The sequence below is a fragment of the Orcinus orca genome, chromosome 20 (genome assembly GCF_937001465.1).
Source record: "Orcinus orca chromosome 20, mOrcOrc1.1, whole genome shotgun sequence".
In the NCBI taxonomy this organism is placed as follows: domain Eukaryota; kingdom Metazoa; phylum Chordata; class Mammalia; order Artiodactyla; family Delphinidae; genus Orcinus; species Orcinus orca.
The window spans coordinates 51,304,625-51,324,799 of record NC_064578.1 but is presented as its reverse complement, the minus strand read 5'-3'; the positions used below and the strand labels follow the sequence as shown (position 1 = coordinate 51,324,799).

At 56.8% G+C, this 20,175-nt stretch overlaps 1 protein-coding gene and 1 non-coding gene across 2 annotated transcripts in view; one reads left to right on the top strand and one right to left on the bottom strand.

Moving 5' to 3' along the window:
* GRIN2D (glutamate ionotropic receptor NMDA type subunit 2D) overlaps nucleotides 1-17,072 on the bottom strand; it is a 32,365-nt gene extending 15,293 nt beyond the window's left edge. The window contains exons 1-9 of the mRNA XM_033430579.2: nucleotides 14,564-17,072; nucleotides 10,463-11,082; nucleotides 6,309-6,423; nucleotides 5,698-5,909; nucleotides 5,266-5,434; nucleotides 4,597-4,750; nucleotides 2,031-2,156; nucleotides 1,601-1,830; nucleotides 246-406 (exon numbers count right to left, since the gene is read on the bottom strand). Of these exons, the coding sequence (XP_033286470.1) occupies nucleotides 246-406; nucleotides 1,601-1,830; nucleotides 2,031-2,156; nucleotides 4,597-4,750; nucleotides 5,266-5,434; nucleotides 5,698-5,909; nucleotides 6,309-6,423; nucleotides 10,463-11,082; nucleotides 14,564-15,028 (2,252 nt within the window). The 5' untranslated portion in view covers nucleotides 15,029-17,072. The remainder of the gene's footprint in view (nucleotides 1-245; nucleotides 407-1,600; nucleotides 1,831-2,030; nucleotides 2,157-4,596; nucleotides 4,751-5,265; nucleotides 5,435-5,697; nucleotides 5,910-6,308; nucleotides 6,424-10,462; nucleotides 11,083-14,563) is intronic.
* Nucleotides 6,833-6,905, top strand: TRNAA-UGC (transfer RNA alanine (anticodon UGC)). The gene has a single exon. It is a non-coding gene; the product is annotated as a tRNA-Ala (tRNA).
* Nucleotides 17,073-20,175: the final 3,103 nt, after the last annotated feature.

Genomic DNA, 20,175 nt, shown 5'->3' with positions numbered 1-20,175 from the left:
ACCCTGGTAGTCTGGCTCCATAATTCGTAACCACTGGCTCTCTGAAAATATCCTAAGGCTCCTACTCCCAGAAGGGGGAGTTCATTCCCACCCTCAATGACCTCTGCCCTCCAAGCTGACCCACCCCGGGCTGACCTCTGAGGCTGATGAACAACCCCTGACCCCTTGCCATCTCCAAGCCTCCTCAGGGGCCCCAGCAGCCCCACTCCCTACCCCCCACCTCCCGGCCCCCAGTCTGCGCTGACCCTGCCTTGAGCTGAGTGAGCGCTTCCTCTACGCGGGGCTGGTTGTAGCGCACCATGTAACTGTGCATGTCGGGGTAGTTGCTGCGGATGTTCTTCTCTGTGGACCCGTTGGGCACCGTCCCAAACTTCAGGGGCGGGTACTGCTCCTGGGGCCGCTGGAACTGGGGCAGAATGGGGAGTCATTAGGGCACCCCCCCAGGGGGCATTTGGGTCAAGATGTCCTCAACCAGCTGCTCCATTCTGGGGGACACTGGCAGACACCCCAGTCCAGAAGTGTTTCTCACACTTGCTCGCCATGACCCATGGAAACACTACTCTTCACCCATCACATACATCCGCAGTTATCAGTACGTATGTATGCAGATATGTATACATACACATGCACACACACAGTCAGGAGTAATATTGAAATATTTAATCCCCAGTATGGGCTGATCATGGTCCAATCAGAAAAGACACAGGCAACAAATCTCCAGACAGGTCCCAGAGGCCCTTGATGGGCCAGGCATTAACCCTTAACTTGCTGGATCATGAGAGGTCCCCGGGGCAGGGGCTGGCACGGCATCGGCTGGGGGCCGTTGCTAACAGTTCCCAATCTGTTCAGAAATAGTTCACTATTTTAACAACAGACCCAGCCAGATAGGTGTGTGCTGGCCTAATGTCGGGTGTCTACATGACTAAAACAAAAGTTTCATACAACCATACTCACCCTGATTACCTAAAATGCAGTCAAACATATTTTTTATTCTATTCTAATCCATTCCATTAAAAAAAAAAATGTCTGTTGTAATCCATTGAATTGGTTCCTCAACCTTCTAATAGGTCATGACACCCAGTTAACCACGTTAGTCTCAAAGTGTGCTGTGCAGACCACCAGTCCATGAACGAACTGTGATCCGTGATGAGGTAAGTACAGAAACCGAGAGAGTCAAGCTATTTGACAGAATAATTTTACGTCTGTTGAACCTAATAAAGATGTGGGTTGGAATTTTGCACGTCTTGGTTTTAAATTTTATTTTACTTTTCCAGTAATTCCTTTCTATCATATTTTATAAAAGCACTGGTCTCCACTGGATTAGAAATGTCAAAAATTAGCCCTTCATCACAGTTTGAGAGAAGCACTGATCTAGAATATTCCATTTGGCACTCCTGCCCCTAGAATATTTGGGGATACTCTCTTCTCCTTGGAATATTTAAATAGTTCTTTGTGAAACATAACCATTTTCCTCCAGAGTATTCCATTCTACCATTCTGGGACTCTTTCGAGGAAGAGACCCCCCACGAATCCCCCCCCTTCCCCCGCCATCTGCCACCTACAACCTCAGCCAATTCCCTCCCTCCCCAAACACACATACCTTTCGGTCACTGAGCCCAGACACGGTATCCACATACTCCTCCTGGATCATGAAGGCGGCCAGGTTGGCTGTGTAGCTGGCGAGGAAGATGACGGCGAAGAAAGCCCACACCAGCACCATGATTTTGCTGGTGGTCCCCCGGGGGTTCTCCACAGGCACCGAGTTATTGAACACCAGGGCCCAGAGCAGCCAGATGGATTTCCCAATGGTGAAAGTTGAGCCGCCAGGGCCTGCAGGGGGCCAGGAGGGGGACATGGACCCCAAATCCCTTATGCTTAATGAGGGAGCAGAAAGAACTACAATTCCCAGTGGCCCCTGAGGCCCCTGTTGCCTCAGGAGACCATAACTCTATCCCAGGGGCTGTTGGGAAACGTAGTTCTATCTGTGGTCCAGGCACTCCGAGGTAGGGTGATGGAGGAAGGGGACTCACGTTTGCCCGTGGCCAGGCTGCGGTTGTAGCCGACGGGACTGAGGTACTCAAAGATGAAAACGGTGACGGCGACCACAGTGAGGCACATGACGAACATCATCACCCACACGGCAGGGCTGTATGGCTCTAAGGGCAAGGGGGTGTGTGGCCATGACTCAGCGAAGCCAAGTCTTGGGTGCCCACAGACATGTGAACAAGGTACAGCCCAGATCTGACCCCGTCCTACTCTGCCCCCTTCTTGGGGACAGACTCATTGCCCACCCAGACCCCTGGCAGGGGTGGCGGGGCGGTCTCTCCCAAAGAAAATCATCTCAATCATTTCTGTGATTTCAACCACCATATAGAAACTATCTCCTAATTATGTTTCCTGAGCCCCAGACCTGTTTCTCCACCTCCCCCTGGCAATCCCTCCAGGCCATTCATATCCCACACGGAGCCCAGCACCGACTCCCAGGCTCCCCACCCTGGGAGTTCCCTGTCCATCCAGTCACCGCCCAGACCCTCCCTCCCGCATTTGCCACCCTCACTCCCTCCTTCCCTCCCCCTCACCAGCATCCTGTCAGTCCCCAGCCCTATCCTCCTGTCCTGCCTCCACCCACCCCCACCTCGGTCTTTCCTCTCCATTCCCTCTGCCAACACTGCTCAGGCCACATCCTGTCCCCTGGACCATCTCCTCATCCTCTCCTCTCCAGCCCTTCCCCCCACCACGGCCCTAGAAGCTCTTTCTACACCCAGAGATGACCTGGCCTCTCCCCAGCTCACAGACTTCTGTGGCTCCCCAGTGCCCCCAGGACAAAGTCCCTGCCTCTCAGACTTGTTTCCACTCTCGTCTCTGGACTGATCATTTTTTCAAGAACCCATTGCTTTAACCACCCAGAACTCACAGTTCCCCAAACAAGCTACATCTTCTCTGCCTCTTTCTCAATAGCTCCCCTACCAGAGGCACCACCCTGACCTGTCCATCAGCCAAACCTGAGTTCCTGCATCCCCTCCTCACACTGCTTCCGGGAGTTCACTGACAACAAACCCAAATCACTCTTTCTTGAGATCAGGGATTTGACCTTCCTGGGCCAAGTGTAAGCGGCCAGGACTGCCCCTGTCACAGTAGGGTCACAGCCTGGATTGTCACAGCAGTATCTGGGGACACGCCTGTCGCCTCCACTGGGCCATGTGATGGGGCATAAACATGACCTTGTCACTCCCTTTCTGAAAGCAGGGGCCCCATGTGGTGCCTGTCAGGGTGCCCTGCAGAGACCTTGGTGCAAAGAGGAGGCCACAGGAGACACCGTTGGGGAAACAGACAGAAAACAAAACACCAGAGAAGGGTTGTCCCTTCTCCTCTCAGCCTTTCCCCCTCCCAGGAGCTTTGCTCAGACTTTGGAGAGCAGGAGGGAACGGACGTGAACTGCTGCCCTTGGCTTGATGTACGCTTTCCCTTTTGTCTTCTCCAAGCTCAGTAAATGAGATCTCTACCCAATCTACCTCAAAGCCACCAACCCATTGTGTGCCAGCTTTCTAACCGCATCCTAAGCCTGTTTACTTGTCTCACCCTCTTGGCCATCTTCCTATCCTGCACCCCAAACTCACTGTGCACGGACCTCTGCAGTAGCCTCCTCATGGGCCTCCTGCATCCGCAGACCCACTAGTGGGATATCTTAAAAGCCTAAATCTGATCGTATATCCTCACACCACCGCCTGCAGTTAAAAGCCTTGCCATTGCAATAAAAGTAAAACCCAACCTTCCTACCATAGCAACCAAGGCCCTGCTCGATCCACCACCTGATTCCCTCTCAGCCCTCACCTCCTACCTCTCCCATGATCACTCACTGCCCCCTCCCCTGGTCACACAGGCCTCCCAATAGTTCACAAATACCCCACGAACATTCCCACCTTGGGGCCTTTGCCCTTAATGTTAATCTGCTTGGGACACTTTTCCAGCCAGATCTATGCAGGACCGGGTCACCTGCTCAGAGGGACCCGCCTGTCCACCCACAGCAACACCGATCCTATTCTTCTCTGTTTCTTCCGTCGGCTTAATTTCTCGTAGTATTCACCACCATATGAAATGATCTTGCCCATGTATATCTTTAAGAGATTGTTTTCTGTCTCCCCCATGAGGCCCTGGGAGAGCTCTTAAAGGGCAAGGTTTCCTGTGCAGCCCAGAGCCTGGCACATAGTAGGTGCTCAGTAAACATTGTTTGATGGGGCCCATGCTCATCTCTTTTCCTCATCTCATACTTATGTACAGGGGAATATGGTTTTTGTGGGGCCTGCCGCTTATACAATTTGGAGGGTTCTCTTTAAGAAACAAGAAAATAAAATTATGAATACAAGACCAGGTACAGGGCCTTGAAGGGGTTGTGCAGAAGGCTTCTGAAGCTCAGACTTTCTTAGCTTCATTGTAAAATTGCTTCTTGTGGGGGAAATTCTCCCATTTTACAGGTTAGGGAACTGAGGCCCTCAGTTCACCAGAGTCACCCTGCTGGTACAAGCAATAGCAGGATGGGAAATGGACACACAGCTGCCCCCAAACCCCACCCCTTGCCATTCCAGGACCTGGGCTCACCGAGAAAGGCCGAGGGGGACACAGTGCCATTGCTACGCGCCACCATAACGCTGATGCCTGTCTCCACGAAGGGGACGGAGAAATCCACTATCTCGGACCGCTCCTCGTTGATGGTGAGAGAGCCAATGGCCATGTCCGCGCGCTGGTAGAACACCTGGGAGTGAGGACAGGGAGGGAGTGAGGGAACACGGCTGGCTCAGGACAAAGACGGGTCCCAGGAGGAGACCAGTGACAGGATGATAGAAAGGGCTAGGAGGGTGGCGGGGTGGATGAGGGGGACGCAGGCAGAATGGGGCAGGAAAGGTGGAGGTAAGTGTCGAGAACAAGAGTGGGAAGAAGTGACCTCCTGCTGTATCCTCCTCCCCCAGCAAACCTCTGAAAGTTTTGGGCTCCATCCTCCAGGCCCCGCCCCCTTTTTCTAATAGTGCCACCCTCCGAGCCCCGCCTCCTCCGCCCCAAGTGTCCTTCCTCCTGGCCCGGCCCCTCCGTCAAGGTGGGTCCTCCTCGTGGCCCCGCCCCTTCAAATCCAGGCTTCTCACCTTCGGCCACGCCCCTTCATAGTCCCGCCCCCTCAGAAGCCTGACCCAGCCGCTTCTCGGCCCTGACCTGGTCCCGACTCCGCCCCCCACCTGTCTTGTCCCGCCCCCACCCTGTCCCCGCCCACCTCACCTCCCCGATCATGCCGTTCCAGACACCATCAATCTTTTTGCCGTGCTTGCCGTTGGTGACCAGGTAGAGGTCATAGCTGAAGCCGATGGTGTGCGCCAGCCGCTTCAGAATGTCGATGCAGAAGCCCTTGCAGCACCGCTTTTCTGGGCGGGGGGCGTCCGGCGGAGGGCTGCGGGGAGCGAGCAGGCTTGGGGATGTTGGGGATCCCTGCGCCCCCCCCCCCCGCCTTATGGAGGGAGGGACGAGCAGCTGCTAAAACTATGGTGGGCATCGCTTTCTGGGGAAACTGAGGCTCAAACGAATTACATGACTTGTCCAAGGTCACCAAGCTGGACGGCTTTCTGGGTCCCAAGGGAGGAGGGGGCTGGGGTAGGACTACTAGGCTTCAAGAGAGGATTCTGAAGCTGGAACTTCTGGATCCGGGGCTGTCACCTGTGGGTGCGGTTGAGCTGGCTCCGGCAGGGGACGGAGTCTCGGATGCAAGTGCCACTGATGGGGTCGGCGGGCTCCACAATGACGAAAGGCCTCTCTTCCAGCGTGGCCACGGTGAGGTGCTGCGTGTCATCAACTGGCTGCAGGAAGCGGCCATAGCGGGACCACAGCGGGTACTTGAGGCGGAGAGTCTGCTGCTCCCAGCTGCCCACCTTGGCCAAGAGCAGGGGATTCAGGCTTCCTGAGGGGGACTTTCTAGAATGTTCTGGCCTCCATGGCCTGCCTTCCTCGTAGCCGCAAGCTCCCAGCTCCTTCTCCCTCAGATCCAGGAGTCTGGGCGTCCTCCCCCACCTGTCCCTTGGACCCAGGAACCCTTTCCTCCTTCAGACCCACGAGTCTGGGCTTTCTTCTACCAGAATCCAGGGGTCTGGATTCCCAGTCCTTCCCCTTAGGACCTAGAAGTCCAGGCTCCCAGCCCCTTCCTCTGTCAGAGGCCGGAATGCAGGGCCTCAGCCCCCACCTCTGCCAGGAGTCTAGGTCCTCATTGCTTCTTCCCCAGGACCCAGGAATCCAGGCCCTCTCCCGTGCCTGAGGTCAGCGCCAGGACTCACCACCTCCCACGTCCTGTCTCGGGTGAGGGAGATGACCACCAGGGAGGGGTTCACCAGGAAGCCATCCTCATTGAAGGAGTAATCCCGGTTATCCCAGGTAATGTTCATGAAGTACCTGCCCAGCAGGAAGGGAGGGGACACGTGGGGGCCTGAACTGCACCTTGGCAGCTGAAGGCCGAGAAAGTCCCCTGTCTACTGACCAATCCCAGCGCCCAGTGTGAACCTCTCCTCTAAGTTCTGGAAAACCCAAGTACGCCTCTCCTCTGCTAGGCACTCTCCCTTGGCAGCTCGGTGCCTCCAGGACCAGGTCCCAGACCCTCAGCCTGGGTTTGAGGCTCTAGGGGACCCACCTGCCTCTGCAGCCCGATCTCTGATCACTGCCCACCATCAAACTCTCTCCGCCCAAACCCTTTTTCTGCCCCACAAATACTGAATGCAGGGTGTCCCCCAAAATATCAAGTGGTTTTCTATCTCTAGGCTTTTGTAGGTGCTTTTCTCTCTGCCTAGAAAAAAACCCTTGGACTTCCCTGGTGGTCCAGTGGTTAAGACTCTGCGCTTGCACTGCAGTGGGTACAGGTTCGATCCCTGGACAGGGAAGTTCCACATGCCGTGGCAGCACGGCCCAAGAAAAAGAAAAAAACCCTTATTCTCTCCCTCCTCATCCTGACTAGTTCTTAGGTGTTCAAGACTCAGCTCACGTGTCCCTTATTCTGGACAGAAGCCCCGGGAGGTCTCTGGACTCCCAGGTATCTCTATTATACAATGGCACCCTGTGCGCTGAATGCTTGTCACATCACCCGGGTCACTGGACCAGACCCTCAGCTGCCATCCTTGCCTCCTCGCTCCCCCCAACCCAGGCCATCAGTCCCCAAGCCCCGTCCTTCCTGCCCCTGGGATATCTCTGCCCCATCCCCTCCTCTCTGTCCCCACAGCCCTCCTGGATTCCTACCCCAGCCTCCTACTTGGCCTCCAGCCTCCAATCTTTCTCCTCCAGTCTGTCCCCACCCCACACCGGAGAGGTCTTTCTATACCCCAAACTGACTCTACCTCTCCCCTGCTCATAGCCCACCCATGGCTCCCCAGTGCCCCAGAACAAAGTCCAAGCCTCTCAACCTGGCATTCAAGGCCCTCGCGGCCTGGGCCTCTCCACCTAACCAGCCTCATCATTCCCAACCCCTAATTCTCCACCCTGAGCTATTGTGGTCTCATCAACCTGCCCAGGTTTTTCTCCCCTCTGGTCTTTTGCCCAATGCTCTCCCCCCTGCCTGGATTATCTATTTCTGGTGGACTCCCAACTGCCCTTGCAATCAAATCTAAACCCCTAACCTGGCCTCAATGCCCTACCTGAGCTGGGCCCCCTGTTACTCCACCATACGCTGCCCACTTGCCCACTGTGCTCCAGGCACACTGGCTTTATTTCAGGCAATTCCAGCCTCAGGGCCTTTGTACCTGCTGTTTCCCCTCCCTCTCTTTACTCAGGTCTTCAGATAGTTGGCTCTCTCTCTCTCTCTCTCTCTCTCTCTCTTTTTTCTGGCTGTGCTGCGCGGCTTGTGGGATTTTAGCTCCCCAACCAGGGATTGGAACCTGGGTCCTCGGCAGTGAGAGCATCAAGTCCTAATCACTGGACCTCCAGGGAATTCCCTTGGGTCTTTCTCTTTATCCTTTTTTGTTTTTTTTTTGCGGTACGCGGGCCTCTCACTGCTGTGGCCTCTCCCGCTGCAGAGCACAGGCTCGGGACGCGCAGGCTCAGCGGCCACAGCTCACGGGCCCAGCCGCTCCGCGGCACGTGGGGTCTTCCCGGACCGGGGCACGAACCCGTGTCCCCTGCATCGGCAGGCGGACTCTCAACCACTGCGCCACCAGGGAAGCTCTCTTTTTTTTTTTAACCTCCAAATTTCACCTACTTGAAAAGGCCTTTCCTGACGACGTCACCTGACCTAGCACCATAGACGTTTGTTATACATTCTACCTGCTTTATTATCATCTCAGAACTTATTACCTGCTGATGTTTTTTTCCTTTCTTTTCTTGTCTGTGCACTGATTGTCTCACCTATGAGACTGTAAGCTCTGTGAGAGCAGAGGCCTTGTTCAACATTATACCCTGTTCATAAAGCAGGGCTTGGCACACCACAGACTCTTGACAAAGGGCTTTTCAATGAATGAGTGGATGAATGAATGAGCAGTTTATTCTTCAGGTCTCAGCTTAGAAGACCTCCTTTCCAGGAGGTCTCACCTCCTCCTGGAAACCTCCCTGACTCCATAGCGTGACCCATGACTTGTATAGCCTAGTTTGGAAGGTTGACTGGGACCAACACAATTCCTCTCCTGGGAGGAAGTTAGCTGTGAGATTTGGAGGCATGGGTGATGGACAGGATGGGCTGAAATGATGAGTATCATGAAGGAACAGAAATTCTGGGTAAGCAGAAGAACTGGACAGCCCCTGGGAGTGGCAAGCCTGAGACAGAGATAGAGATAGAGATGGAGATGAAGATGGTGATGAAGATGGAGATGGTGATGGTGATGGAGAAGGGGAGGGAGAAAGATAGATACACACACACACACACACACACACACACACACAGAAGCAGAGAAGATCAGAAAGAGAGAATCAGAATGAATTAAAAGAGTAGCTGGAATTGAGGAATTGGCCTCAATTCCTGATGTCTGGGTTTCTGTGCATGTTTATCTTTCCAATAAACCCCTCTTTCCCCGAGGAAACTTGAATGAGACTCTGCTTCCTGCAACCAAAAATGTCCTGGCTTTTCAGTACTCTCCCCAGTGCTCCCACAAAGTCCGTGCAACCTCCATTATTGCAAATAACATGCTGTGTTGTCATTATCCCATCCCTGTCTGCTACCCCTACAGGACCCTGTGTTCTTTCAAGAGAAGTCCATGGTCTTATTCATCTCTGCGTTCCCAGTGCCCAGCATGAGCCCTAGTTCCTAGCGGGCGCTCAGTAAGTATTTATGAACAAGGGATGCTTTTCTCATCCTCTTGCCCCTGGATCCCGATTCCCAACTCCCCACCTCCCCACTTCTCAATTCTCCTCCCTTAGGCTTTCTTCCCCACCCATCGCCCCTTCCCAAACTCAGCCCATCCTCATTTCAGCATTAAAGTCCTCTCCTTCCACTGTCTGTCACCAAACTCATCAAGTTCTCACTCCCAAAGCTTCCTGGGGTGGAGATGCTGTTTCCCACCAAATCCTGGTCTCCTCTTCTAAAACAATCATGTGTCAGCTGGGCACACACCTGCCCAGCTAGAATTGACATTTCCCACATTCCCCGAAATTCCTTGCAGCTAGCCCAGGGCATGGGCAGGTGATATTCAAACTCTAACCATCAGTGCAGCACAGGCACTACCCAATCAGAATCGATGTCTAGCCAATCTGCATGGATGTGGCAGTACACAACCAATAAGTCAGTCCTGGCCCAGTGACTACGTTCTCACCGATGGGATGTAAGACTCGTCCCTTCCACCTCACTGGCCATAAAGGAAATGGCTTGTTCACCTCCTCACTTTCCCCCTTTTCATGCGCTAGAATTCAGACATGGCCTACCACCCAGCTTCGACTGTGCGGAAAGGAGATGGCAGAGCAACAAGGTGGGAGGGTCCTGAGTCCCTGAATGACCACATGGAGCGATGGAGTCTCCTGATAGCCTGAATCGTGCACCTCTGGATCGTTAAGTGAGAGAGGAACAAACTTCTACCTTGTTTGGGACATTGGATTGTCGGGTCTTTTTGTTACTGAAGTTCAACTCCTACTCTAACTAGGGTATTTCACCAAATCTAAGATGCTATCAACTAGAAGACGTGTCACAGTTTTCACCTACCACAAGGAAAAAAATGCACTGCCCATGAAACCTTGGTAGGCTATCAATTGTAAGACATGTCTTGGTTTCAAAGACATTAAACTATGCAAAAACGCGCATCCTAGAATCAGGAAATATAGTAATACACTCACCGTATCTCAGGTGCTTTTTTCCAAATCACCTGATTTAACCCCAGAAAGGAGACCCAATTACGCTCGTTTTACAGAAAAGGAGACTGAAGTTCTGAGAGGGGACGTGACCCATTTGAGGCCACTCAGGCACAAGTACCCCAGGTATTCAGGCTCAGGAATCTTCCCACAGCCCTCCCAGCCCAGCCCCACTCACCTGTGTAGACTCTCCCCTCGGTGGGTGCGGTTTTGGGCGCGACAGTCATGGCCAAGTTCAGGCAGGAAGCCATAGTCACGCAGCAGGGCCTGGGCACCTCTGGCCACTACGGCCACGCCAGCTGCCACACGCCGGGCCAGATCATCCCTCCAGCCTGCCGAGCGCACTGCAAACAGCCCGGCAGGCAGTGGGGCGCCTCCTGGCAGAAGAAGGGGCTCCCCAGGGGTGCCCGAGCCCCCGCCTCCAGCCAGCTGGGGCCCCACCATGAACCAGACGTAGCCAGGCCCAGTGAGGCCAGCCTCCTCGGCTGCCCGGAACACCGGCTCAGCCTCCTCACGGGCACAGAAGAGCAGGCGGATCTGCGCACTGACACTACGGAGCTGGGCGCCCAGCACGGCCTCGCCAGCCCCAGGGTCCAGCGTCAACGCCCCGCGGTGCTCCCAGCCCACCAGGCTGCCATCAGTCAGCACCTCAATGTAGGACAGGAAGGCCCGGTGGCCGGGGGCACGCGTGGTCACAGCTACAAAAGACGTCCAGTCGTATTCCTCCAGCACCTCGAAGATGACCTGAAGCTGCTGCTCTGTGGACGAGCCCAGCTGCAGGAAGGTGGAACCCTTCTCCTGCAGGGGAGGAGGAGGAAGATGTCAGGCCACCCCACGTGGAGACCTCAGCTCCCAGCAGTCAATAAGGGGCCTTCAGCGACCAGTGAAGGGTTCACAGCTCCCAGGGGTTCAAAGGGGACCTCATCTCCCAGCAACTGATAAGGGCATCACAGCTCCCAACGGCCAAAGGCAGCTCACAGCTCTCAACATGGCAGGCTGACTAGCCGTTCGGCAAACACATCTCCTTTCCTTGCTGGGGCACAGAGCTAGACCTGGGTTATGTTTAACCACAGGACTGCGTTCTAGGCTCATCCATAAAAACCTCTCCCCCCATGCACTTTACTCTTCCCTGTCTGAGGGCAGATGCAGAGGCCCCAGAGGAGAAACCTAAGGGGTTACAGAGCCACAACACGGAGGAACCCGAGTCCCTGAGTCACGGCTTGGAGGCGAGACTGTTTGGAACAAGAACACCTGTTTGGATTTTATATGAGTGAGAAACAACCTTCTATTGGGTTAAGCCACTGAGAAGTCGGGGTTTATCTGTTACAGCAGCTAACATTACTGTAGTGGACACACTCAGCATCCTGGGAGGGAACTACAGTTCCCAGCATCCACTGAGAGGGACTGCATCTCCCAGCAGGCCATGAGGGTGCTGAAGGTAGTCTCTCCCAACTGGAGGAAGCTTTGCTGAGTAGACTTGCCCTTCTCTGCTTTTTTTCCTACCTTCCTGTCCCCTCCTTTTCTGTTTCCTTTGCTGGACTCTCTTCCTCAGTCAGAATTCTAAACATAGGGGTGCCCTTGTTTCCTCTTCTGTCCTCTCTCCCTGGTGATCTCATCCAAATCCATGGGTTTAAACACTGTCTCCTGTGCTCTCCAATATGGTAGCTACTAGCCACCCATGACTATTCACATTAAAATCAATTAAAGTTAAATAAAGCTTAGTTCCCTGGTTGCACTAACCACACGTCAAGTGCTCAACAGCTACACATGGCTGTGGCTATCATATGTGACAGAGCAGATGAAGACCACCTTCATCATTGCAGAGAATTCTATTGGACAGCCCTCGGGCCCATATCCAGACCATCTTCAAGACTTCTCGGCTCTGTTCAAAACATGACCCCAGCTGTTCAATCCTCACTACGGGCCCTGTCACGGCCCTCATGGTTACCACTCTCTTGCCTAGACGACAACAGCTTCCTAACCCATCTCGACTTCCTTTCTCGCAACTTCCATTCTCCAGACAGCAGCCAGAGTGATCTTTTCAAAATAGTAATTGGATTGCCTCCCTTCTTGGTTGAAAACCTTCCAATAATTCTACATCAGAATCAAAGCCAAAGTCCTCGCTGTGGCCCACAAGGCCCTGCATGACCTCGTCCCCGTCGCCTCTCTGACCTCATCTCCCATCACCCCAACCTCTTTGCTCTTCCTCAGACACCTCAAGTTCCTTCTGGCCTCAGGGGCTTTGCCCTTCACTGTCACCTTTCTCGGGGACACTTTTCCCCCCAGCTCCTCCCCTCCTCCGTCCTCAGGTCCAGCTCAGTTATACCTCCTTGGGGAGGCCTCCCCTGACCACCATCTATTGAAGCCATGTCCTCGGTCATTACCTCTCCTTCAGGACCGATTTCAACTCTCTGTTATTTGTTTTTTCTGTCTCCCCATTAGAAATACAAGCTCTGTAAAAGCAGGGACCTTGTCTTTTTTTTTTTTTTAACCTTTCATAACTGTATTCCCCAGAACCTAAAACAGCCCTGGCACAGAATCAGCCAATAAATCTTCCAGTAATGCGATAAGAAAAGCAAGTGTACTTTCTCCCTAGACATGTGCCTGTGGTTAAATGTGTACCGGTTAGGGCTGTTGTCCTGAGGGGATGAGGCCTCCCAGAATGCCATGAGAGCACTGAGGGGCCCTCACCCTTGGCAGGTGGAGGTGTGCTCAGGGGACCACATTCCCAGTATTCAATGGGGGCACAGATGCAGCTGTGAGGACCACTCTTCCATTCAGAAACACTAAAGGGACTATATTTCCCAGAAGGCAATGTGTGTGCACCTAGCAGACAGTGAAACAGAGGGGCACACATTTCTAAGCAGCAATGGAGGTACAAGGGACCACGTCTCTCCGTATGCCAAGGAGGTGGCAGCCAGGAAGTAATAAGTTCATCTCTCAGATGATCTGCCTTCAAATCTTTGGACAACCCCATGCCAAAGAGAAGAAGAAAGTTGGACAGAGATCCTTCCCAGAGTGCCCTGGACACGAGAGAACTGCGAGTCCCAGCCTCCAATAGTGATCTAGTCACAAAGCCGCCGGCCCCCACAGCAGGGAATTGGTGGAGACTTAGGCTCCACCCACTCAGGTGGCCCCATCCTCAGGCGAGTCCCACTTCTCAGTTACACTGGCTCCACCTCTGAATAGGCCCCGCCCCTTCTCAGGCACCTCCTCTTAACTGACCACTTCTTAGTCCGCACACAAGGCTTGTTCATATTCTGCCTTTCCCTACCAGAAGTCCACTCCAGCTGGCCCCTCCTGTGCCCTCGGGAGGCAGGCCTCTCTCCAGGCCACAGCCAGCTCCAGCCTCTGCCCCCGCCTTCCCTGTAGGCTCCTGGTTTTGACCTCTCATTGGCTGAGGCTACCTCTTTGGGGGGCCTTCATCTTTCCAGGACCACCCCCTGGATTCTTGCTTTCCAAGACTTACAGTTGGGTGAGCCCACTCCCAGACCGTCTTCCTCTCTAGACTCCGCCCCTTTAGTACAGAGCAGGGGTCCTGTCCTCCCTGGCCTCCCCTCTCACCGGCTAGCCCCGCCCCTTCCCTGACTCACCCCTTCCTTGACTGGCCTCTCCCCACTTCCTAGCTGCAGGGTTCTACCCCTCCCTCGCCCTCTCACTTAGGACACCTCTCTTTCTCATACTCGTCCTTTCACCAGATGGTTCTGTCCTCCTTCGTTGACCTTTAGACCCCATGCCCAGCTGGCCGGGGACCTCCCTTTCCCTCAGTACCTGATACCCCTCTTTCCTGGTCCCTGTTCCTGCCTTCCTGGCTCCCTCCTCCTCTCTAGCCCTCACCCATTTCTGAACCCCATTCCTTTTCAACTGACTCTCCCTCGCTGATCCCAGAGCCCACCCCTCACTCCGACCTTGCCATCCCAGGCGTGTCCCTTCTCGTTCCCAGTCCCCGCCCCTCACTGGCCGGCCCCGCCTCTTCCCCAGATCCCACCCCCTCCCCTGATTCACCTCTCTTGCAGCCTCTCAACTCTTCCCGTAGCCTGATCACCCCAGACCCTGCTTCTAGATGATTCCCCGGCACACTCCGTTCCGCCTATAGACCACGCCCCTCCAAGTCAGCCCCGCCTCTTACTTAGACCTGACCCTTACACGTGTCCCCACCGCATCCCCGATGGGGGCACTCAGGGCTGGCCCCGCCCCCTTACAACCCCGCCCACCCACGACGGGCCCCGGCTCCGCCCCTCAGCCTCTGGCCCCCGCCCCGCCCGCGGGTTGCGCGCACCTTGGGCGTGAGCACGAGCGCGGCGCCGCCGTGCACGGCCACGATGGGCAGCGAAGTCTGCGCCGACAGGAAGTCAAGGATGGGCGCGACGGCGGGCGCGCGCGAGTCGTCCTCGAAGACGACGCCGTGCACCCTCAGCCCCGACAGCAGGTCGCAGAGCTGCAGCACGAGGCTGCGTGGGTCCGAGCCGTTGAGCACCAGCGCCACCGGCCGCACGTCCAGGCCCGGGCTGCGCACGGCTGCCGCCACGGCCGGGCCCAGTCGCGCCGCCTCGGTCGCGTACGCAGGCCCCGAGAACACGAGCGCCACGTTGAGAGGTCGCGCCCCGCCGGGGCCCCCGCCAGGCCCGCCGGCCCCACCCGGCCCCGGCACCTCCTCCGGGAACGGGCTGGCGCACGCCAGCGCCAGCAGCAGCAGCATCTTAGCGGGGCCCCGAGGGCCGCGGGGGCCACCAGCGCCGCGCATCGCCTGCGGGCCCTGCCGGGCGGCCTCTAAGCACGCAGGCACGCGGGGAGGGACACGGAGGAGGGTGGGACGCAGAGACGGGGAGACACGGGGAGCAGAGAGAGATACGAATGAGAGACACAGAGATGGAAAGACAGACAGGGAGACAAGGTATAGGAAGAGATACAGGGAGAAGGGGAGATACAAGGAGACAGGGACTCAGGTAGAAGTGAGAAAGGTTGGGGTGATAGAGGGAGAGACACGGACAGAGAGATACGAGGCAAAGGGAGAGATACAGAAGCAAAGGAGAGACAGAGACCGAGGGAGAGATACAGAGGCAAAGAGAGTGGAGGTGGGTAATGGGGACAGAGAAGATATAGTGGTAGGGAGAAGACAGAGACAAGGTAGGAAGGGGGAGGACAATGAGACAGGACAGATGGGAAACAGACCCACAGAGATGGGATCAGAACAGGAGCAGAGAGAGACCCAGGAAGATAGGAAGAGATGAAAACAGTCACAGAGAGATGGTCAGGGAGAGAGAGTGATGGGGAGAAGGAGGGAGATGGAAGGAGAAACAGACAGGGATAGAGAGGCTCAGAGTAACAGGCAGAGAGAGATAAGGCGGAGTGACAGGTACAGGGAGGGAATGAGAGGCAGGAGTGATGCAGAGATAGATGAAGGTGGGAGACATAAGAGGAACGAGGAAGTTGGACAGAGAGAGGAAGATGGAAAGAAACCCAGGAAGACGGAGACAGAGACCCCACAGCCACCAAGAGACACGCACACAAGAGATGGAGAAACAGGCAAAATCAGAGATCGCGCGAGAAGGCAGGCAGAGCAGACAGAAAACACAGGAAGACAGAAATAGCGAGGCAAAGAGCAAGACCCCCGCCAGGGAGGTGCCCAGCACAGACATGAAAGGAAGGCCAGGAAGGCGAGTGGCAGGAGGGATCAAAAATAAAAGGAAGAAAAAGTGAAGGGGAACAAAAAAAGAGAAAGGGAAAAGGGGTCAGGTGTGTGGGGGGAGAGAGAGAGAAAAAGAAATTAGTGGGGCATCCTGCGGAGAGAATATGCCCCCCACGACCTTACCCCTCCATTTGAGCACAACCCCCAACCCACTTTTGGCCCCTTATTCCTGTCCCTGTCCCCCCATTCTCAATGACAGCTAGAAAGAGTCATGGCCCAGTCTGAGCCGCGGGGTTGGGGGGCACAGCTGTGGAGAGCTGGGGGGAGCGGGGGTCCCTGGCTCCCAGCCCAGAGCAATTTAGTAAATGAGAGGCAATACAGCGTCTCTTCCTGTGTCCCTGTTGAATACTAGCTGCTTGGGGTGGTCAGGCTGGGAGCCCAGACTCCTGGCTCCTGGATCTGAGGGAGCAGGGCACTGGGGGCCTGAACTCCTGGTTCTCAGGATTTAGAGCCTACAGAAGGGGCTTCTCGAAGGGGTGAGGGTCCAGACAAGGAGTGTTCACTCTTTACTGTCAATCAGGCTCCTGTCCGGTTGCCATGGTAGCGCAGGCCTCTATCCACCCCACAGACAGCTAGGGTAGGGGAAAGGCCCACACCCCTTCCGCTGCCTAGAGAAGTCACCCCCCACACCCTTCCAGCCTTCCCAGGGACCCTGGGCCACTGTCTCCCTAGGGATGGGGGCAGGGGCTCCCAGCATGCCCAAATCCTGGCTCCCCCTCGCCCCTCCTCTCCGCTGCCCTTCCCCAAGCAGCTGGCTCAATCAGTGCTCAGAATAGCCCCCCTCTGCCCCAAAATAACCCACAGCTGTGGCCTGGCGCCCCCACCCCCACCCCAGGATAACACACATTCTCCCCACCCTTCCTGGTGGCTGCTCACCCCTTCAGCCCCTCTGCCTCTCTCAGACTCACCCCTGCCTGGCCTCTGGCCTTGGGGACCCCGGGGTCCTACTTCCTGCTGAAGCCCAAGAAGGCAGCCCCAGCCCCACCCTTCTTAGGAGGCTGGATGCCAAGTTCCCGCCAGTCTCCCACCCCTCCAGGGACAGATAGAGAAGCAGTATCCCCAGCCACTGAGGGACTCTGGCGTTCCAACCCCCCAAACCTTCACCCCCAGGGATCACATTGTCCAGGCCTCCAATCTCCACCTCCTCATGAGTTTCTGTCCCCACTTCCGTCCCCAGGGGGCCAAAGAGTCCAGACCACCATCCCCTCCCCATCAGGGGCTCGGGATACTGAGCCCACAGCCCCCTTCTCCCTCAGACACAGAAGCCCTATCCTCCAACTTCTCCCACAGACTCGGGAGTCCTGGCTGTTGGGCCCCCTCCTTCCCCAGGACCCAGGAGTCCTGGTGTTCAGTTCCATCCTTTCCCAGGATCCAGGAGTCCCGGCTCACTCTTGCCCCCTACTCAGGAATCCAGCTGCCCAGCCTCCTTTATGCCCAGGACCCAGGAATCCAGGACCATAGCCCTCTCCTCCCTTAAAGGACCCCTTTTGGTCTCAAGCCCCATTCGTCCCATCATCCTGGGCACCCCCCAGCTCCAGTCGCCCCGAGTCACCCCACTCAGGTCCTATGCACAGTACAGCCTGTCCCTCAGCTGAGGAGGAGGGTGCAGAGATTCCTGGTGTGTCCCTGTCTCCATCACTCCCCCCCATCCATCACAGAAGAGAGGAGAGGCCACTTCGATCAACAGCCCGCCCCCCCACCTTCGCGTCGTGCTGCAGACGGCATCCCGTTCCCCCCCTCCAGCCCTGTTCTCTCCCCACCCTAATCCTGGTGCTTGGAAGAGGCTAGAAGGGTATGCCAGAACCTTGAGGAAGGGATGGTAGCTTGGGGCGAGGGGTGCCAGGGCCTGGATGCTCTCAAGGTCCTTGGTAGAGGTATTAATAGCAGACTCACAGCTGAGGAGGGAGGGGAGATGGAGAGGAGAGAGGGAGGAGGACAGGCGAGGTGGGGGGAAGACTGATGCGGGCAGGGGGTGGGGTGGGGCAGAGGGAAGGTGAGATGGAGAGATGGGGGATAGAGAGGGAGATGGGGCGTCAGGTGTATGGGGCTGGGGAGAGGGATCAAAGTGTCAGAAATGGGGGGTTAGGAGACCTGAGGTGTAGAGACCTGGGAAAAAGGGGTCAGAGAGGGAGAAGGAGATAGGGGGCAAAGAGGCCCCCAGAGACCCCTATTCCCCATTCAATCCCCGTCCTTCCTGGAGGCCCCTGGCCAACTTTCCCTGTCCTAGATTTGGGGATCCGCGTTCCCACCCCCACCCCTGCATCCCCTACCCCAGCCTTACCTTTTCATGACCCTGTTCTGTGGGGGGTATTGCGAGGGTGCCAGGAACGGAACCGGAGTCCAGCGACCCGAAGATTCCGCGGAGGGCTCAGGGAGCCGCGGAGGGGGTGGGGGGGCAGGCCCTGGGGCGGCGGCGGTGGCGGGGACCTCCTGCCCGTCCCTGGCTCCAGCTCTCCCTCCTCTTCTTCGGTCCGTCCTGCCCTGTCTGTCCCCCAAGGTTGCGGCCACTCAGACTAGGCGAGGACGCTGCTACACATGTTGCGCTGGAAGTTGGGCCCCGGACATTGCGGAGGCAGTCGGGGTGTCCTCTCGCTGCCCCGACCCCGTGGGGATCCCCCCTCCGCCCACCCGGGGTGCCCCCCTCTGCCGCTTCAGCCCCGGCTCCTCCCCCCCGTCCATGTGTCCGGTCCCGCCTCTCCCTGGCTCATTCGCATCCCCCCCCCTTTGTGCCCTTAGCGCTCCCCCCCTCCCGCTTCTGTGTCTGTCTGTCTGTCTGTCTGGGTCACCTCTGAAGCCGGTGGCGTGTGTGTGTGTGTGTGTGTGTGTGTGTGTGTGTGTGTGTGCGCCTGAGGGGCGGAAGACTGCCTGTCGGGGGGACTGCTCGCCCCTTCCTCGCTTGGCCACCTCCAGACGACCCCCCTCGTTCCCCCACTCTTAAATACAGGCAGAAACACACACCATACACACACGCACCACCTCACTTCCCTGGGATTCCCCTCAACACCCCCGGAGCTTGAGGAGTGACACACACACACACACACACACACACACACACACACACACACACACGGGTCTGATGGGGCCGGGCTGCCACTGCCGTCAGGGGCTGATCGGACAGACAGGAGGACACAGGCAGCCGGGGACGCCAGAAGCCCGGCCGGACGAAGGCAGGAGGCACAGAGCCCAGGTACACACCATCCATCCGGGTTTGGGGGGGGGGGGCTCGGAGGGAGGAAACTGGGGGGCCCGCGACACCCAGGCAGGTGGCTCAGGGTCGAGACGGACAGACAGAACCCTCCCTCCCTCCCTCAGCCGCCGCAGCCCTTACAGACACACCCCCCCCCCCATCAGCCCAGCCCCAGACACCCGGACACACAGATCCTCACCGGGCAGATGGCAGACGCATGAGAGATCCCTGGGGGCCGGGCGGACCCACCCGGGCCGACACCCCCCCAGCTGGGCACCGGTGGCCGTGGGAGGCTGTGGGCGGAGGGCGGCGGCCACAGCTTGGAGGAGCTGGAGCGGGAGGGATTCGCACACTCGCTCTGTTCTCACACACACACACTCGCTCGGGATGTGATTAACATTCAGTCCCCGTCCGCCCCTGCCGGGAGACCCACAGCCCCCCCTCTTGGCCTCCCTGGGGACCCCTCCTCCTGCCAGGGCTGGGGGAGGGGGCCACCCCCCTCCCCAGCTCCCAGCTTCTGCCTTCCTCCTGGGACAAGAGAGTGAGGGGCTGCAAATAAAACGGGGAGGAAGGGGTGGGGAACAGGCAGGGACTCAGGCCCCGGCACTGAGACATCAGATTGGGACTTGGACTCCAGAGCCCAGGGGCTGCCGCCCTCTGCCCCCTCCCCACTTTGACGCTTGTGAAGCAGGAGGCCATTCCCAGACTTGGTTCTCCGCCATGCTAGGACCCATCTTTTGGCTTCTATTGCCCCGGAAGGCCAGGCCTGCAAACTAGGTCTCCATCGTGAAGCCAGGAGTCCAGGCCCCCAGCCCCCTCCTCCCTCAGACCCAGGAGTCCAAGCCTCTAGCTCCCTTCTCCACTGCTACCCAGTAATCTGGGCCCCCTCCTCCAGGCCTGAGTCCCTTTCAGGCACTCAGACAAACTGACCCCTTAACACAAACCACCCTCAGCGGCCCAAAATCCAAGACTGATGGATGTCACCCTCAGGTACCCAATCCATCCAGCAATCTGA